Genomic DNA, 20,185 nt, shown 5'->3' with positions numbered 1-20,185 from the left:
TGTTCCCTCCAAATCTCATGTTGAAATGTGATCTCCAGTATTGGAGGTGGGGCCTGGCAGGAGGTGTTTGGGTCATGGGGGTGGATCCCTCACAAACGGCTTGGTGCCATCCCCATGGTGATGAGTGAGCTCTCACTCTGTTAGTTCATGGGAGAGCTGATTGTTTGAAGAGCTTGGCACTTCCTTCTCTCTCTTGCGCTCTCTCTCGCCTTGTGACATGTCTGCTCCCCCTTTGCCCCTGCCACGAGTGGAAGCTTCTTGAGGCCTCACCAGAAACAGATGGTGGTGCCATGCTTCTTGTGCAGCCTGCAGAACTGTGTGCCAAATAAACCTCTTTTCTTTGTAAGTTACCCAGTCTTTGGTGTTTTTTTATAGCAGTGCAAGAACAGACTAATGATTCTGCAAGTCTCCAGTGCAGCGAGGCACCAGCTAAGGTGACAGAGGAGGGGAAAATAGTGATTTTATGGAACTTATTTCAGACTTTGTTACGGACAGTGGAGGCCACTGATTTAGTGATTGTCTCAATCCCTGGCTCACTCGCTGATCTTTGACTGTACTGGGACCCCTTTCCTGCTACTTTTTCTCTCCACTTCCGGTTGTTTTCCTTGTGTGCCCCTGCTAAAGGTTTATTTTCCATGAGGCCCTCAGACTGACGGGAGGCCAGCTGTGCTCCAGGGGCCACCAAGAAGCCAACATAGTGACCTGAAAATTACTCCAACAGCAAAAAAAAACAAAATTAACCTTAAATCAACCTGGGATCTAATATGCAACTCGGCAACTTCTAAGCCATGTTCTTTTTTTTTTTTTTTTTTTTTTTTTGAGATGGAGTCTTGATCTGTCCACCAGCCTAGAGTGCAGTGGCACGATCACGGCTCACTGCAAGCTCTGCCTCCCAGGCTCACGCTATTCTCCTGCCTCAGCCTCCCGAGTAGCTAGGACTACAGGCACCCACCACCACGCCCAGCTAATTTTTTGTATTTTTTAGTAGAGATGGGGTTTCACCATGTTAGCCAGGATGGTCTCGATCTCCTGGCCTCGTGATCCGCCTGCTTGGCCTCCCAAAGTGCTGGGATTACAGGCGTGAGCCACCGTGCCTGGCTGCCATGTTTTTTGTAAGTAACTAATTCTGGGAAGCCAACAGAGTGGGAAAACCCCAGAAAATGCCTGAAACTCCACAGCATCTTTCTGTTTACCGAGGCCATTCCCTTGCTAGCCCCAGACCGTGCATCTTTGGTACCAAGGTCAGGTGATGCCTGGATTGAGTGAGGGGTGAGGAAGAATTTCCACATTTGACTGGAGTGCGAAGACTTGCAGCAGATCAGATCAATTACTGTAATGACGGTGAAAATACCTGCAGAGGACAATTTCTGATGCGTACGCCATGCCAAGCTCTGTTCAAAGCATTCTGCTTATATTAATCCTTAATCCTCCACTAATCTTGTTAGCTAGATGCTGTTATTATCCCCATTTAACAGATGAGAAAATCTATGTGAAATGTGCATGTCTATTGTAAGTTTACGAACATTAAATTACAGAACCCATCTTAGGATCAAGGCCATGTAGTAGTAGGCTCATGGGCTGGTGGTGCCAGTATCTGGAGCACAGAGGCCTCTTTGTTAATGGTCCTTGGAAACTCACTGAAACATGCGGGGCATATGACAGCCAGCATCTATTGAGTTATTGCTGCACACCAGACACTATTTTTATTTATTTATTTTTTTTCAGACAGAGTCTTGCTTTGTTGCTCAGGCTGGAGTGCAGTGGCACGATCTCGGCTCACTGAAACCTCTGCCCGCTGTGTTCAAGCGATTCTCCTGTCTCAGCCTCCCGAGTAGCTGGGACTACAGGCATGTGCTACCACGCCCAGCTGATTTTTGTATTTTTAGTAGAGATGGGGTTTAGCCATGTTGGCCAGGCTGGTCTCAAACTCCTGACTTCAAGTGATCCGCCCGCCTCAGCCTCCCAAAGTGCTGGGATTACAAGCGTGAGACATTGAGCCTGGCCCAGACACTATTCTGAGAAGTTTGTTTGAATTTATTTAAACCTCACAGAAACACAGGTACTATGATTATGATCATCCTGATTTATGGATGAGGAAACTAAGTCACAGAGAGATGATATAACTTGCACACGGCCGTCTAGTCAGTTCATGGCAAGACCAAGTGTCCACCGAGGCTCCCCATCCAGGCTCTTAACCACAACAGCCTTGTGCCTCTGAGCTGAGGACACTGACACAGCTGGAAAAGGGACCACGGCATGGGAGATGGAGATCATTGTAGGGCTCCCTGTGGACTCAAGGCTCCCGCCCCTCTCAGGTGGCATTGCCTGGCTGGCTTGCCACTCCCTTTATTTATTATTATTATTATCATTATTATTATTATTTGAGATGGAGTTTTGCTGTTGTTGCCCAGGCTGGAATGCAATGGCGCAATCTCAGCTCACTGCAACCTCTGCCTCCTGGGTTTAAGTGATTCTCCTGCCTCAGCCTCCCGAGCAGCTGGGATTACAGGCACGCGCCACCATGCCTGGCTAATTTTGTATTTTTAGTAGAGATAGGGTTTCTCCATGTTGGTTAGGCTGGTCTCTAACTCCTGACCTCAGGTGATCCACCTGTCTCAGCCTCCCAAAGTGCTGGGATTACAGGTATAAGCCACCTCACCTAGCCCTTGCCACTCCGTTTGGGAAGGGCCCTGTGGAACTGGGAAGTTGATTCCATCAACCTCCCTTGTCACCTGCTGTTTGTTTGTACCTGTGATCACCCCTGCAGGGAAGAAAACAGAGAAGAGCTCTGATACTAATCCCAACACAAATCTGAAGGCATTTACTGGGTCTTGGTGACATGCAAAGCACATTTTCTCCTTGACCCCACAACAGCCCTATGAGGTTCATTCTGAATGATCGTGTCTGTGTGGTAAAGGGGGAACTGAGCCTAGTGGGAGGGGGCCGCTGATCCTCCCCACACAGCTCCCGAGGGGCGGATCTGGGCTCCGGAAGGGCTGACCGATGCCCACTGGGGCAGGAATCTGCAGACAGCTCCGGGCTTCGTTGTGCCCACCTGGGCATTTCCTGTGTGGTCCGCTCTGCTGTTCTCTTGTCTCCTGAGTATTTTTTCCTTCTGGTTTGCTGCCTGGAGACTCTCAGCAGCCCGGAGGTTTTCAGAACAACACGATGAGATTTTCCCCAGCCCCGGAACTGCTTTTGCTGTTGCTTGTGCATCCGACACCTGCTGGGCTGATGAGCTTTGCAAATGTCACTGAGTGTTGAGAGGGAGCTGTGAGAGATTTGCAGGAACGCACCATCCCAGCTGCCCCCTCGGGGGTGGGCGGCGGATGGAGGGGTGGTGCTGGTCCTTCCTCCAGCCCAGCTCTCCTTGGCAAGGGAAGAGGTGGCATTCCTGCTCATGGAGCTGACCTGGGTACCCACCACCTGCCAGTTCCTCTCTCTTCTCCTGGGGAGACAGTGGCCGTTTCTACGTGGTTTTCCCGGCAGCATTGTCTCTTAAAATTTTTGGTCACCTTTTGAGGATATAGAAACATTTTGACCTTTTCCTTTCTGGATTTCTCTTTTCAGAAAAATGCACACATACACACAATTTTGTGTAGAAAATTTGAGGTTTTAGCCAGGTGTGGTGGCTCACACCTGTAATCCCAGCACTTTGGGAGGCTGAGGCGGGTGGATCACCTGAGGTCAAGAGTTCGAGACGAGCCTGACCAACATGGTGAAACCCTGTCTCTACTAAAAATACAAAATTAGCCAGGGCTGGTGGCATATGCCTGTAATCTCAGCTACTTGGGAGGCTGAGGCAGGAGCATCGCTTGAACCCTGGAGGTAGAGGTTGCAGTGAGCCGAGATCGTGCCACTGCACTCCAGCCTGGGCAACGAGAGCGAAACTCTGTCTCAAGGAAATATAAATAAATAAATAAATAAAATTTGAAGTTTTCAGCCTGGCATGGGGGCTCACACCTGTAATCCCAGTACTATGGGAGGCTGAGTTGGGCAGATCGCCTGAGGTTAGGAGTTTGAGCCCAGCCTGGCCAATATGGTGAAACCCTGTCTCTACCAAAAATATAAAAATTGGCCAGGTGTGGTGGCACACACCTGTAGTCCCAGCTACTTGAGAGGCTGAGGCAGGAGAATCACTTGAACCTAGGGGGCCAGGGGTTGCAGTGAGCTGAGATCGCGCCACTGCACTCCAGCCTGGGTGACAGAGCCAGACTGTGTCTCAGAAAAAAAAAAAAAAATTCAAGGTTTTCACTGACACTCGTAACACTCGGAGCCTCCTCAGACAGTGCGCCACACCTGCCCCTACCCATGCCTGGAAATCTAGCTTAAAAATCAGGTTCTCTGTTTCTTCCCTCTCCATTGAGGGCAAAGATAAAAAATTGATTTTTTTGTTTGTTTGTTTTTTGTTTTTTGAGACGGAGTCTCGCTCTGTCACCCAGGCTGGAGGGCAGTGGCACGATCTCGGCTCACTGCAAGCTCTGCCTCCTGGGTTCACACCATTCTCCTGCCTCAGCCTCCTGAGTAGCTGGGACTACAGGCGCCCGCCACCACACCCGGCTAATTTTTTTGTATTTTTTTTAGTAGAAATGGGGTTTCACCGTGTTAGCCAGGATGGTCTCCATCTCCTGACCTCGTGATCTGCCTGCCTTGGCCTCCCAAAGTGTTGGGATTACAGGCGTGAGCCACCGTGCCCGGCCAGAAAATTGAATGTTAAATTATCTGCCCCTCTTCTTCTTCTACTGTTGTCAGTCAGAGGCTTGGCAGGAAAGTATATCGCACACTCACAGGTGACAGAAGAGAGTCACGAGAGAAAGTGTTTTCACGGAGTTAAGAAAAGGAGACAGGCTGGGTGCAGTGGCTCACACCTCTAATCTCAGCACTTTGGGAGGCTGAGGCAGGAGGATTGCTTGAGCCCTGGAGTTTGAGACCAGCCTGGGCAACATAATGAGACCCTTTCTCTACCAACCCCCCACCGCTGCTTCCCAGATTAGCCAGGTATGGTGTGGTGGCGTGTGCCTGTAGTCCCAGCTACTTGGGAGGCTGAGGGGCAAGATCATGTAAGCTCAGCACGGGAGTTCAAGGCTGCAGTGAACTATGATCGTGCCACTGTACTCCAGCCTGGGTGACAGAATGAGACCCTGTCTCAAAAAAAAAAAAAAAAAAAAAAAAAAGACAGGGATTGGTTCCACAGGGGCAGCAGGAGGAAGCCCCTTTGTTCCCTAGAACTGAAGCCTGAGAGAAAAAGGGACTTGTGATCGAGAGACCTCCAGGTGCTGCTGTGGGGAGGAAGCAGGGGGTCAGTGTTCCTACTGTCTTGACCCTCTTCCTACTGTCATCCCTGCCCGTGGTGCCTCCCCAGGGCCAGAAGATGTGGAAGGGCAGCCTCCCAGTCACAGATCCCAGAGGAAAAAGAGGAAAAGTCATCTGAAGGGCAATCTGAGAGTATTTAGCATGTCGCCCTTCTAGGTTCGTTTTTTTTGAGATGGAGTCTCGCTCTGTCACCCAGGCTGGAGTGCAGTGGCACCATCTCGGCTCACTGCAAGTTCTGCCTCCCGGGTTCACGCCATTCTCCTATCTCAGCCTCCCGAGTCACTGGGACGACAGGCACCCGACAGCACGCCTGGCTAATTTTTTTGTATTTTTAGTAGAGACGGGTTTCACTGTGTTAGCTAGGATGGTCTCCACCTCCTGACCTCGTGATCTGCCCGCTTTGGTCTCCCAAAGTGCTGGGATTACAAGCCTGAGTCACCGTGCCCGGACTTTTTTTTTTTTTTTTTTTTTTTTTTGAGAGGTAGTCTCACTTTGTTGTCCAGGCTGGAGTGCAGTGGTGTGATCTTGGCTCACTGAAACCTCCACCTTGCGGGCTCAAGCGATTCTCCTGCCTCAGCCTCCCAAGTAGCTGGGATTACAGGCATGCACCACCACACCCGGCTAATTTTTTTTTTCTATTTTTTCAGTAGAGTCAGGGTTTCACCGTGTTAGCTAGGCTAGTCTTGAACTCCTCACCTCCAGTGATCCGCCTGCCCTGGCCTCCCAAAGTACTGGGATTACATGCGTGAGCCACTGCGTGTGACCATCCCTTCTGGATTCTTAAATAACCTCTGCCCAGCAAGTAGATCGCAGTTTTGAGATCAAGAAAGGCAGCTGTGTCGTTTTATTTATTTCTTTTTTTTTTTTTTTAAGAGTTTCGCTCTTGTCGCCCAGGGTGGAGTGCAATGGTGTGATGATCCTGGCTCACTGCAACCTCCACCTCCCAGGTTCAAGCAATTCTCCTGCCTCAGTCTCCTGAGTAGCTGGGATTACAGGTGCCCACCACCACGTCCAGCTAATTTTCATATTTTTAGTATAGACAGGGTTTCACCATGTTGGCCAGGCTGGTCTCGAACTCCTGACCTCAGGTGATCCACCTGCCTTGGCCTCCTAAAGTGCTAGGATTACAGGCATGAGCTGCCGCACCTGGCCTATTTTTACTTTTATTATTATTTTAGAAACGGATATTCTGTAACCTTGAACCCTGGACTCGAGCAATCCTCCCACATCAGCGTCTCAAGTAGCTGGGACTACAGGCATGCCACCATGCCTGGCTAATTTTATTTATTTATTTTTTTTAATTTTTATTTATTTATTCTTTTTTTTTTTTTGAGATGGAGCCTCACTTTGTTGCCCAAGCTGGAGTGCAGTGGCCCAATCTTGGCTCACTGCAACCTCTGCCTCCTGGGTTCAAGGGATTCTTCTGCCTCAGCCTCCCAAGTAGCTGGGATTATAGGCATGTGTCGCCACGCCCAGCTAATTTTTGTATTTTTAGTAGACACGGGGTTTCACCATATTGGCTAGGCTGGTCTCGAACTCCTCGTTACCCGCCCACCTCGGCCTCCCAGAGTGCCGGGATTACAGGTGTGAGCCACTGCGCCCGGCCTTATTTTTATTTTTTAAGAAACAGGGACTCTCACTCTGCCACTCAGGCTGGAGTACAGTGTTGTAAACGTAGTTCATTGCAGCCTGGAACTCCCGGACTCAAATGATCCTCTTGCCTCAGCCTCTGAAGTAGCCAGGGCAACAGGCATGTGCCACCACGCCCACTTAATCTTTAAAAGAAGTTTTTGTGGAGATGGGGTCTTGCTATGTTGACCTGGCTGGGGTCAGCTTTAAATGCTCTCTTTTGGATTTGGGTATTATGGAACTTTGTTTAACTTTGCTAGGGTAGTTTAGTAATTCTGTTAGTGATCGCAAGCTTCCTGGTTTTTGCCAGAGGCTTTTAAATCCAGTCTTTTAGTTTCAGTTTTTTTTTTTTTTTGGCCTATTTTATTTATATGCCTGTCATTACAAGGCCACTTTGAAAAGCCTCATTGTTTTCATGATGATGACTCAATCTGCCTCGATATCACAGGGAATTGTATATAAATTGCTCACGTGGCATTATGTGCAAAGGTAGTTTCCCCTTATTGTATGGTAGCTTGATGTTTAGAAACGGCCATTTCTAGATTTTGCAAAAAAGCGCAATTATACGTGGGAAGAAATGGAGAAACTAGAAGGTGTTATGTGGTGTCAGGTATTACTGGGCACCAGCTACAACTCACCCCACTGAGCTTGAGGCCAGGACATCTGGATTCTGCTCTTTGCTCTGGCTAGTACTTCCCTGTTGCCTTGGGCACCACCTCGAGGTATCAGGACCTCTGTTCCCTGGAGTTACTATTACTGATGAAGACTTGCTCCTTGACCAAACTTGAATCTGGCTTCTCTGAGCCCCCTTCTCAGCTAGGCCTTTAGCCCACCCCCACCTTCCAGGCCTTCCCAGTTAGTTTTAGCAAGAATACTACTAAAGTTAGAGAGCTGCTAGATGAGTTTAGAGAGATATCCTCTATTCTGGATATCTGATCACACCTGATCAAGTTCCTTGTCCCTATCCTTGTTGTCTTAGTCAACCTGCCTTCAGCAGGAATCCTGTTAAGTTGAGTTAGCAAGAATCCCCCTGACTTTAATATCTTTTCTTAGTAATTTCCCCTCCACAGACGCCTCCCCCGCTCATTGGCTACTGATCTCCAGATGTCTTTGCTGTATTTGGAGTTGAGCCCAATCTTTCTCCCTGTTGCAATGACCTTGACACCTATTGTTGTAATCCTAAATAACGTCTGCCTTACCATTTGTAAAAAGTGTCAGAATAATTTTTTGCTTTGACATGACCCATCATAAAACCTTGGAATTGATTGGGATCCTCAAGGACCTCTAGTTCAACCTCGCCTGAAATATCAAGACCTGTAAGAAGGCCGGGCGCGGTGGCTCACACCTGTAATCCCAGCACTTTGGGAGGCCGAGGCGGGCGGATCACAAGGTCAGGAGATCGAGTCCAGCCAGGCCAACACGGTGAAACCCCGTCTCTACTAAAAATACAAAAAAATTAGCCAGGTGCGGTGGCTCATGCCGGTAAACCCAGCACTTTGGGAGGCCGAGGAGGGCGGATCATGAGGTCAGGAGATTGAGACCATCCAGGCTAACACGGTGAAACCCCGTCTCTACTAAAAATACAAAAAATTAGCTGGGTGTGGTGGCGGGCGCCTGTAGTCCCAGCTACTCCGGAGGCTGAGGCAGGAGAATGGCGTGAACCCGGGAGGCGGAGCTTGCAGTGAGCCAAGATCGCACCACTGCACTCCAGCCTGGGCGACAGAGCGAGACTCCGTCTCAAAAAAAAAAAAAAAAGAAGATCACTACTCACTGCCAGGGGCCCAGTCACTGCCCTTATAGGCTGGTTCTCCTTGTTAAGAAGCCCTGCCTTGGTCTCAAGCAAGGGCTGAAATCTGCCTCAGCTTTTACTCATTCATCTTAATTCTGTCTTTCTTTGAAAGCTGTTCCCTCCCTTATTAAGAGAATATATTAGCTTTTAACCAAGCATAGTGGCACATGCCTGTAGTCCCAGCTACTTGGGAGGCTGCGGTGGGAGGATCGTTTGAGCTCTGGAGTTCAAGACTACAGATCTTGCCACTGCACTCTGCACTAAAAATAAATAAATAAATAAAAATAATAAAATAAAATAAGAATATATTAGCTTTGAAAAAAAAATTTTTTTTTGAGACAGGTTCTTGCTCTGTTGCCCAGGCTGGAGTGCTGTGGTGCAATCACGCAATCACCGTTCACTGCAGCCTTGACCTCCCAGGTTGAGGGAATCCTCTCACCGCAGCCTTCCTAGTAGCTGGGACTACAGTTGCATACCACTGCACCAGGCTGATATTTTTCATTTTTATTTTTAAATTTATTTTTATTTTTTTAGGCAGAGTCTCACTCTGTCCCCCAAGCTGGAGTGCGGTGGTGCCATCTCAGCTTATTGCAACCTCCGCCTCCTGGGTTCAATCAATTCTCGTGTCTCAGCCTCTCAAAGTGCTGGGATTACAGGTGTGAGCCACCGCATCTGGCTTTTTCTTTTTTTTTTTCCGAGACGGAAGCTTGCTCTATCACCCAGGCTGGAGTGCAGTGACTCGATCTTGGCTCACTGCAATCTCCGCCTCCCGAGTTCAAGGGAGTCTCCTGCCTCAGCCACCCAAGTAGTTGGGATTACAGGTGCATGCCCCCACGCCTGGCTAATTTTTGTATCTTTAGTAGAGACAGGGTTTCACCATGTTGGCCAGGCTGGTCTTGAACTTCTGACCTCAAGTGATCCACCCACCTCGGCCTTCCAAAGTGCTAGGATTACAGGCGTGAGCCACCACACCCGGCCTGTATTTTTATTTTTTGTAGAGACAGTGTTTTGCCGTGTTGCCGAGACTGGTCTTGAACTCCTGGGGTCAAGTGATCTGCCAGCCTCAGCCTCTCAAAATGCTGGGATTAGGGTGTGAACCACTGCGCCTCGTGCAATTTTAACCATCTTAAGAAAATAAAAATAAAAATAGAATAAAAACTTATTACTCATCTTGTGTCCTTGAACAGGATTCTGAGCCTGGTTGAGCCTGTGTTGCCGACCTAGGAATATTGTTACTGTAGAAGGCTGTTAGGGTGATGTGCCGGGGTTGACTCTGTGTGGACTCCATCTTTATTTCAAGGTCCTGGATGGTTCTGCTCCTCTGCTTCTAATTTTAAGGCCTTTGTTTCTTTCCTCTGTTATTAGCGATGGCTGTTGCCTCCTCTGGTAGAGTTTTATAAATGACACACTTCTTTTTCTTCTGTGGAATAAAATGGATGGGCTTTGTGGAAGCTGTTTGTCACTCAGAAGTTTTTTTGTTTGTTTGTTTTTCTTACCTTCCAGGTTGATGGTCGCATTCCAGATGTAAACAGCTTCAGAAGCCTGACGGTCATATGGTGAGCAGTTTACGCTTTCATATACGCCTGTCATGTGCTTTGAAGGACTTTCTAGGGGCATCAAGGGTATGTGAATAAATTTGCTTTTTCACTTATTTGTCTATTATCTAGCCCCAAATCTGTGCCTGCTGTTTGTTGATTTTCACCCCCTATTCTTTTTTTTTTTTTTTTGGAGATGGAGCCTTACTCTGTTGCTGGAGTGCAATGGCGCTATCTTGGCTCACTGCAACCTCCGCCTCCTGGGTTTAAGCCATTCCCCTGCCTCAGCCTCCTGAGTAGCTGGGATTACAGGTGCCCGCCACAATGCCTGGCTGATTTTTGTATTTTTAGTAGAGATGAGGTCTCGTCATGTTGGCCAGGCTGGTCTCGAACTCCTTACCTCAGGTGATCCGTCTGCCTCGGCCTCCCGAAGTGCTGGGATTACAGGCATGAGCCGCTGCACCCGGCCTCTTACTTCTTTTTTAACATGACAATATTCTGTTGGAAGTGAGGCAAGAGCAAAGTCAGGGAGACCAATTAGGAGGTGACAGTGATGAGGGTGCTGGCGATGTAGCTGGTACTGGCAATGGGCTGCTGGCGATGGAGATGCAGCAGATTCTGGAACCCTTTGAGGGTTGAATTGACAGGGTTTGCTCCGGGCGGAGTGTGAAGTGTGAGAGGAAGATGTGTCCAGGAGAAGGAAGAACCCATGTATTTGGGGTTTGTGAAGTGACAGTGGTTGATCATGGCTGCTCTGGGCTCAGTGGGCTCTTCTCGGCCCTTCGGCAGGTAAGAGTTCAAAGCTGGAGTTGAAAGGCTTATGTCTTGAGCTCTCATCGAGTTGTTGATTAGTTCCTGGGTAAGGTCACTCCCTGGTAGAGCAGTTACCTCTTTTGAATTGGTGACCACAGCCTGCGTCCCCAGCCCTGGTGTGCTGCTAGACATAAGAAGAGGCAGGCTGGCTGGGCTTGGTGGCTCATGCCCCTGTAATCCCAGCACTTTGGGAGGCCGAGGTGGGTGGATCACCTGATGTCAGGAGTTGGAGACCAGCCTGGCCAACATGGTGAAACCCTATCTCTACTCCAAATACAAAAATTAGTTGGGCATGGTGGCAGGTGCCTGTAATCCCAGCTACTTGGGAGGCTGAGGCAGGAGAATGGCTTGAACCTGGGAGGCGGAGGTTGCAGTGAGTGAAGATTACATCACTGCACTCCAGCCTGGTCAATAGAGTGAGACTCGGTCTCAAAAACAAAAAAACAAAAAAACAAAAAAGTGGGGTTAGGTAGGCAGTTTGGAGAGGTCACTATAGAATCTCCAGTGGACGTGCAGTTCAGGGGATAAACCCCATGACGGAATGTTGCTGCTTCTGTGAGGGAGAGGCCCTCGTGTCTGAGAGATGTGGTTGTTGAGAAATGATGCCTCCCTGGTATTAGATTGGTGCAGAAGTAATTGCAGTTTTTCCATTACTTTCAGGGGCAAAAACCGCAATTACTTTTGCACCAGCCTAATACCTCTAGACTTGGTTTTTGTCTTACAAGAATACTCCTGGGTGTAATCGGCCATGCCTGGTGGATACATTCGGATCAACTGGATCTCTTTGCTTATTCCTACTGTATTCTTACAGGAGTGTCTTAAGTGTATCTCTGCTTCACTCCTCCTTTCTAGCACCCTGAGAACTAGAATAGGGGTCAGCAAATCACAGCCTATGGGCCTGTTTTTGTAAATAAAGTTTTATTTGGAACACAGCCATACTCCTTTGTGTACCTGTTATTTATAGCTGTGCTTTCTTGGTACAACAGCAGAGTTGAGTAGTTGTGAAATATGGCCTATAAAGCCTGAGATCGTTACTATTTGGCCCTTTATTTTAAAAAAAAGTTTGCTGATCTTTGGGTTAGAAGAGAAACAAAGGATGAATAAGGCTGTAGTAGATGGATCACACAGGAATACTTCTCGTCCTCGACACATTGTTCAGCCTTAGTACATGTGAATGTGAAATTTGTAGCTTACAAACTGTGGCTTTAAAGTATCCAAACTGGCTGCACATGGTGGCCCATGCCTGTAATCCCGGCACTTTGGGAGGCTGAGGCGGGAGGATCGCTTGAGCCCAGGAGTTCGAGACCAGCCTGGGCAACATGGAGAGACCCCGTGTCTACAAAAATATAGAAAAATTAGCCAGGCATAGTAGCGCATGCCTGTGGTCCCAGCTGGCCGGGAGGCTGAGGTGGGAAAATCACCTGAGCCTGGGAAGTTGAGGTTGCAGTGAGCCATGATCACACTACTGTGCTCCAGCTTGGGCAATAGAGCGAGATCAGGTCTCACACACACACACAAAAGGATCAAAATTATTTGATTTTCCTTGTTTACTCTTGTACACGTGAGGCATTATCCTTATATTTGAAATGTAATTCAGCATAGGTAGGCTCACACTAAATAATGGTGTCCTTTTACTTCATCGATAATTGAATGCTGGCAGTCCCCAAATTCAGCATTTTAAATTTTTTAAATTTTTATTTTTTTGAGAGAGGGCCTCTCTCTGTTGCCCAGGCTGCAGTGCAGTGGCGTGATCTCAGTTTACTCCAACCTCCGCCTCCCGGGTTCAAACAATTCTTCTGCCTCAGCCTCCTGAGTAGCTGGGATTACAGACATGCACATCACGCCCAGCTAATTTTTTCCATTTTTAGTAGAGACGGGGTTACACCATGTTGACCAGGCTGGTTTCGAACTCCTGACCTCCAGTGATCTGCCCGCCTTGGCCTTGCAAACTGCTGGGATTACAGGTATGAGCCACTGCACCTGGCCTCAAATTCAGCATTTTGAGACCCGATTCGCTGTGCCCTCTTCTTTTACAGAGTAAAGCTTTCTCTTTCATAGGAGTTGAGGTCAGGAGTTTGTTTTATCTGTGTTTGGTCGGGAGTTCCCCATATTTTAATTGACTATTTCATGCTAAGGGCTTTCAAAATACGTAGACTTGTATTTTTTCCCCCTAAATGGAATTCATCTTGTTTTATCTAAGTTATTCATTTTTCCTTTGGCTATATTGTGTGCTACATTATAATGGATGGCTATTGAATTCTTTATGTAAAAAAAATGAAATAGATTGAAATTTTAAAGGACTTTTCTTTTTAAATTGCATCTTAATATAAAAACAGGAGTTTATTAAAAATGGTGGAAGAAAAGAATTAAAACAGTAAAATAGCTTACCAAAGATTCTGTTTTATAATGCATTCAGATATAATTGGTGTCATAATGTGTAATTAACAGTCTTTGAAGTGTGAAGCTTAAGTTTGGGTGGATGAAGCACCTCTTAGGATGCGGGGATGTCTATACTTGTTCTTCAACAGTAGCACTTCCTTTTTCATTTTTGTTTTTGAGACAGAGTCTTGCTCTGTTGCCCAGGCAGGAATGCAGTGGCACTGTCTTGGCTCACTGCAACCTCTGCCTCCCAGTTCAAGTGATTCTCTGGCCTCAGCCTCTCGAGTAGCTGGGATTACAGGTGCACACCACCACACCTGGCTAATTTTTGTATTTTTAGTAGAGATGGGGTTTCACTATGTTGGCCAGGCTCATCTCGAACTCCTGACCTCAGGTGATCCACCCGCCTCAGCTTCGCAAAGTGCTGGGATTACAGGTGTGAGCCACCATGCCCAACCTTGAACAGTGGCACTTCTGAAGTGGTGCCCAGATTGTGGGGTTTTGCTACCTGCCTTTATGTGTGTGTGGTTGAAGGAGATGGTAGAAGAAAGGCAGGGACAGAGGATCATCCTCCGATGCTTGACCACCCACCCACTACTGCCTGGGGTATGTCAGGGAGGAGAGGACAAACTCCTTAATATGGGCAGTGGCTTCAGCTTCAGGTCTCAGGCTAACTTCCTGGGGAGTTGGAGTCTACCACGTGCTAGACTGACCTGGGGCTTGTTTAAAACCTGCAGAGGAGCTTCCTTGGTGCATTTTCTAGATCCACACTGTAATCTGGGTGTGGGTCCCCCATGGATCTTGTTGCCATGCTGGCTGGGAATAATAAGTACGAGGAAAAGCACCCTGAGGAAAAAGAGGGGAAGATAATGGAACCTCAGGCTGAGAGTCTCAGCCTCCGTTTTTCCCATGCACCATCCGGCTCCAGTTGGCTCTTTGAAGACTGGGAGACCAGAACACTGAAGAACACAAATAAAATATGAGAGAGAGTATACCACGCAGATCTGAGCTTATATTCACTGTTACTCTGGTCCAAAAGTTCTTGTGCATTGCTCCCTCTGGCCAGGCTTCTCCCAGATGGTGGGTGCTCTTCACCACCCCCTGATGGTCAAATCCCAGAGTCCCAGCCTGTTGGAGAAAGTTATTAATAGCTTCACACCAGAGTTTCTGGTTGCGGACGCCATCTAGGGTGGGGTGGGGAGGCAACACTGCCCAGCACCCTTACTGGAAAGAGACCACTAATAATTAAACATCTGGGGCCTTTTCTCTTCTTTTGAAATAGCTTTTAGGAGTGAATTCTTCTTTGGAATATCTTTATCAATGGCAGATATTTCTCTTTTTGGGTGGTTTTGATTTTCAGTAAGATTCTTAATGCAGTTGCCTCTCAGTTGGTTTTCTTCTTCATTCTTGCCTGCATAATGTCCATTCTCCACAGAATAGCTAGAGGGATCTGAATAGTTTGCATCCAGAAGTTCGAGACCAGCCTGGGCAACATAGCCAGACAATCTCTATGAAAAAATAAAAAAAATTAACTGGGCATGGTGGCACGTGCCTGTAGTCCTAGTTACTCAGGAGGCTGAGGTGGGAGGATCGTGTGAGCCTGGGAGGTTGAGGCCACAGTGAGCTTTGATCTGCAGTCAGCCTGGGTGACAGAACAAGACCCTGTCTCAGTCAATCAATCAATCAATCAATAGCAATCAAGTCTCCTTACTCCTCCGGTTGAACTTCCAATGGCTTCCCATTATAGTTTGTTTGAAAGCTAGACTTTCTGCTGGGACTAGGAGGCCTCAAGGGATTTGGCCCCGCCTCTCTCTCACCTCCTGTCCTCCTCATTTAGGGCACTTCAGAGGCCTTCCTTCTGGGACTAGAATACACGCAGCGTGCCCCTGCTGCAGGCCTTCCCACTGCATGCCCCCAATACTCTCCTTCCAAGCTCTGCCTGGCTAGCCATTCACTTCCTTCAGGTCTTGGCTCAAATATCGCCTCCCCGGACAGGCTTCCCTGAGAACCTAAGCTGAAGTAGCAGCCCTTTCCCCAGACCCCTCCCTCCCCTCCCCTTCCTGTTCCGGCTCTGTTCTCGTCATGGCACTCATGGCCATCTGACTCTTTCTCATGGACGTATTCATTGTCAGTCACTCCCATTAGAGTAAAGGGTTCCCAAGGATGCAGGTGCCCATTGTCTAAATCAGCACAGGTGCTGTCATTCAGAGACAGGTCTGCTAAGCAGGTAAATTCTTCAGTTGGACAGTGTCTGGTAAGTACAGTTTCCCAAGAAGAATACATTGAGGGAAAAGTTCAGACTCAGAAATATATATTGTGATCTATCTCGGTAACAAAACCAAACCAGGACAGTTTTCTTTTTTCTTTTTCTTTCTTTTTTTTTTTTTTTTGAGATGGAGTTTCGCTCTTGTTGCCCAGGCTGGAGTGCAATGGTGTGATCTTGGCTCACTGCAACCTCCGTCTCCCGGGTTCAAGCGATTCTCCTGCCACAGCCTCCTGAGTAGCTGGGATTACAGGCACCCGCCCCCTATGCCCAGCTAATTTTTGTGTTTTTAGTAGGGACGGATTTCACTATGTTGGCTAGGCTGGTCTTGAACTCCTGACCTTAGGTGATCTACCCACCTTGGCATCCCAAAGTGTTGGGATTACAGGCGTGAGCCCCTGCACCCGGCCGATTGTTTTATCGAACCTCATGTGTTAGGGTAGCCCACAGTGTGGAGGATTGTAATACAAGGTGTCTGACTTCCTGTGCCTTCAGGCCTCAGTAGCCTCCCCAGTCCCTGGTCTAGTACAGTTTCTGTTGGGTAACAAGAGGACTTGCCTATCTCAGGATCTCTCAGTTTCTGAACTACTGACATTGTGGGCTGGATAATTCTTTGTGGTGCAGTCTGTGCCAAGTATTGAAGGATATTTCAGTGCAGCTTTGGCCTCTGCCCAGTACAGGTCAGGACACCTTCCTAGCTGGGACAACCAAAATGTCCCCAAACATTGCTAAATGACCCCTGGAGGCAGGAGGTGGGGGGACACAAGATCACCCTGGTTGAGATCCACTGGCTTAGTGAAACACCTGCATACCCAAGGTTCCACCATTATTAACCTTTTATACCATTCTTTATCATTTACCTATTAGTGTGGCTGAGATTTGCTAATGTATAAGAAAGTGCTTTGAAACATAGCATGTTATTCAAATTTAGATAAGACAATGACTGTAGTTTTCTTTTGTCATCTACATTTGTGGTCTCCGTTCCTTTGTTATCATTGTCTTACTTTTCATTTGTCATTTATGAAATATCTCCCCCCTAACCAGAATGTTGCTCTTCACTAATATATTGAAGTATGTTTGATGGTTAAAATCACAGAGAAAGTCTTGACTGGAAGGAATCTTGAGGGACCTTTGGACAAATATTAAATGTCCTGTTAATGTCGTTGTCATTGCTGTCATTATCATGATCTTTTTCAATGCCTTTAATTTAAAGATGAGGAAGCTAAGAGGGACAGTGGTGCACCCAAATCTTGGCTAATGGTACAGCAATGACCGTCTGGGTGTTTCTGTGGAATTTATTTGCACTTTTGTTTTCTGTGAAGTTGGTGCTGGGATTAGCAGAGCTCTCTACCTCCTCCTCTGAGCTCCCTGCCGGAGCCTGAACATAAAGTGCCCGTATTCTGGGCCCATGGAAGATTTGTTAATAAGAAATTTTCTAAAAAAATGATCAGGGAGGAGACATGGGGAGTCAGTAAAAAGGAGGGAGAGAGGAGCATCTTAAACTGCAAAGATGTTGAACTGGAAAAGGAAAACTGTGAAAAACATTGCAAAAGGAAAAGAAATAGAAGGAATCTGTGGAAGAATCAAATCAACCAAGTGCAATGTTGGGTCTTGTATGGATCCTGATTTGAACACAACAACTGTGAGAGAAGGAGAGAGAGGCAGACAGAATCAGGGACATTTAAACAGGGAATGGTTAATTGGTGGTGTTAAGGATTTTTGGGTGGTGGGTGGGATGATGTTTAAGTAAAAGGTCCTTCTCTTTTAGAAATAAGTGTTGAGGTATTAATGGATGATAGAATAGGATGCTTATTTTCTTCAAAATAAATAAGCCAGTGTTGGGGGAGTATAGCAAACTAGGATTGAGTAGCTGAAGCTATATCGTGAGTACATGGGGATTATGTACCTACCGTAAAACATTTCCAAGTAAAAAGTTTTAAAAACATGAAAGTTGATCAACTGTAGCACATCACAAACCTCTTTGCAGCCTAAAATAATAATGAAAGAAGCAGTGTGAGAAATTTGCCAACTTTTTCATCTTATCTTAAAAAGTCTTCCAAATGCAGCAGACGTTTCCCAGTTTCCCTGGCAAAGGCCCTTTGCCCTGAGTGACAAGCGGATATGGGAACAGGAGCTCAAGGAAGCTCACCCTTGCCAGGGCGGCAGGGAGGCTACTGATCCTCACGCACCTGGTCCTGGGTTCCGCCAGGTATGACCCTCTCTGTGCCACAGTGTCCCTGCGAAGCTGATAGGAGAGTCTTCCTTCCTGAGCCTCCTCCATCTCTCCTGCACCCTTCCAGAAATGATCTGTGGACCAGCCTACCATTTTTTGCAAATGTTTTATTCTTTAGATAATATACAAATTTTAAACAGTCACAGAAAGATAAGAATATAATGCAAAAGAGATTTCTCTTCCAACAACCCCCTTCTGGAACCACTTGAGTGTAGTGACATATTGATGTTCTGCTACCCTGGAATTCTCAGTGTGTGCTTCCCACAACCAGGAACATTCTCCTGTGTAATCGCAAGATAGCCGTTGATATCCGGAAATTAACACGGACACATTGCCACCCTCTAGTCCTCAGACCCCAGTCAGATTTCTCCCCTTGTTCCTGGAATGTCCTTTGTAAGCAAAAGGATCTAGTTCAGAATCATGCATCACATTTAGTGGTTTCCTTCAGTTGAGATCAGTTCCTCAGTTTTTCCTTGACAGCCATGAGTTTCCTTAACACTTTTGAGGATGGCAGGCTATTGTTTTCTAGAAGGTTCCTCAATTTTGGTTTGCCTGATAATTTTTCCACAATTAGAATCTGGTTCTGCATTTTTGGCAACAGCGTCACAGAATTGCTGTGTTCTAGCGCTTCCCATCTGGTGGTCCAGATTTTGAGCTGTTCTACTATTAACTCATAGTTGACTGTGTCTTGTTCAGTGGCCTATATTCCATTACTCTCATTCTACTAAAAGTACAAAAATTAGCTGGGCGTGATGGCGGGTGCCTGTAATCCCAGCTACTCAGGAGGCTGAGGTAGGAGAATAGCTTGAGCCTGGGAGGTGGAGGTTGAAGTGAGCTGAGATCATACCACTGCACTCCAGTCTGGGCGACAAGAGTGAGACTCCATCTCAAAAAAAAAAAATTAAAATTAAATTATTTTGATACTCATATTGCCACTCATCTGGCTGAGAGGAGCTTGTTTCTCTGTGCTATCATTCTTTAAGTACTTCCTTACTTTCTAGCCTATGTTCTAGGGTCTTTTTTTTTTTTTTTTTTTTTTGAGGCAGAGTTTCACTCTTGTTGCCCAGGCTGGAGTGCAATGGTATGATCTCACCTCACTGCAACCTCTGCCTCTTGGATTCAAGCAGTTCTCCTGCCTCAGCCACCCAAGTATCTGGGATTACAGGCATGTGCCACCATGCCTGGCTGATTTTGTATTTTTAGTAGAAACGGGGTTTCTCCACGTTGGTCAGGCTGGTCTCGAACTCCTGGCCTCAGGTGATCTACCCCCTCAGCCTCCCAAAGTGCTAGGATTACAGGTGTGAGCCACCGTGCCTGGACTCTAGGCTCATCTTATTCTTTGCTTGCCCCAGCAGGGGAACCAGCCATTTCTCTAAGGAGTCGTGGTTTCTTTTAGTGGACACCAGAACGTAGAAACCAAAATCTGGGCTTAAGGTGTGCTCCCTGCTTATTGGGGAGTCGCTATCCCCAGACGCTCACTAGGGAGTTACATCTTCACACACATGAATTCACACTGATGCCTTCAATTCTGATTCAGCTGCACAAGGTTCATTCTAGTTTTCTCCTTTTCCACATTTAAATGGCTTCTCCAACAAGCAAAACTCTGGTGCCCATTATCCTTCATATCTTTACGTATTTGGTCAACTGGCATGTTTGTAACCAATCTCTATTTCCTGGCTCTACCTCCTCCCACATGGATGCCCTCCTTGTCATGCTTGGCTTGGACACGCGTGCTGGGCTGCTATTCCACATGGCCCCTTCCTCACCCTGCTGGGTTGGGTTGGACACCCTACTCAGTGACATCATGGCCTCCCCTTCCTGTGTGAACGCCTACCTTGCTCTGGCCCGTGTTAAGACTTCAGGAATGGATTGCTTGGAAAGGAGAGTTTTTGTTTTTTACATATATAAGAAAGGATCATAGTACACATGTTGTTTTCTGACATGCTCTTAAAATTTTTAACCTTATGTGATCTCATGGACATCTTACTACAGTAATACATGTAGACCAATCTCATTGCTTAATGACTGCCTTGAACCATTCAGTAAATATTTTCCTGAGCATGTGTTTTGTACTATGTATTGTTCTGAAATCTTGGAATTTATCAGCAAAAAAAAATACAGACAAAAATCGGTCTTTGTGGAGCTTGCATTCTAGCAGGGGGAGACAGAAAAACAATCAACATAACAAATAGTAAATCTTATAGCATGGCAGAAGGTGATAAATGGTCTGG

At 47.0% G+C, this 20,185-nt stretch overlaps 1 protein-coding gene across 4 annotated transcripts in view; it reads left to right on the top strand.

Annotated features, from left to right (window-relative positions):
* LOC134809257 (collagen alpha-1(I) chain-like) overlaps positions 1–20,185 on the top strand; it is a 216,527-nt gene that overhangs the window by 81,578 nt on the left and 114,764 nt on the right. The window contains exons 2-3 of one of the 4 annotated variants that reach the window (XR_010154529.1): positions 10,235–10,287; positions 12,948–13,043. The exons of 1 other annotated variant lie outside the window; for it this stretch is intronic. Coding sequence is in view for 1 of the 3 variants with exons in the window: in XM_063803692.1 (XP_063659762.1) it covers positions 10,235–10,287 (53 nt within the window). In the remaining 2 variants the exon portion in view is untranslated. Of the gene's footprint in view, positions 1–10,234; positions 10,354–12,947; positions 13,044–20,185 lie in introns of all 4 variants that reach the window. 2 more of the 4 variants (XR_010154530.1, XM_063803692.1) reach the window with 2 other exon arrangements.

This window comes from Pan troglodytes, chromosome 22, assembly GCF_028858775.2.
Source record: "Pan troglodytes isolate AG18354 chromosome 22, NHGRI_mPanTro3-v2.0_pri, whole genome shotgun sequence".
Taxonomy (NCBI): domain Eukaryota; kingdom Metazoa; phylum Chordata; class Mammalia; order Primates; family Hominidae; genus Pan; species Pan troglodytes.
Note: the sequence above shows the minus strand (reverse complement) of the source record. Positions and strands in the feature narration are given on the sequence as shown.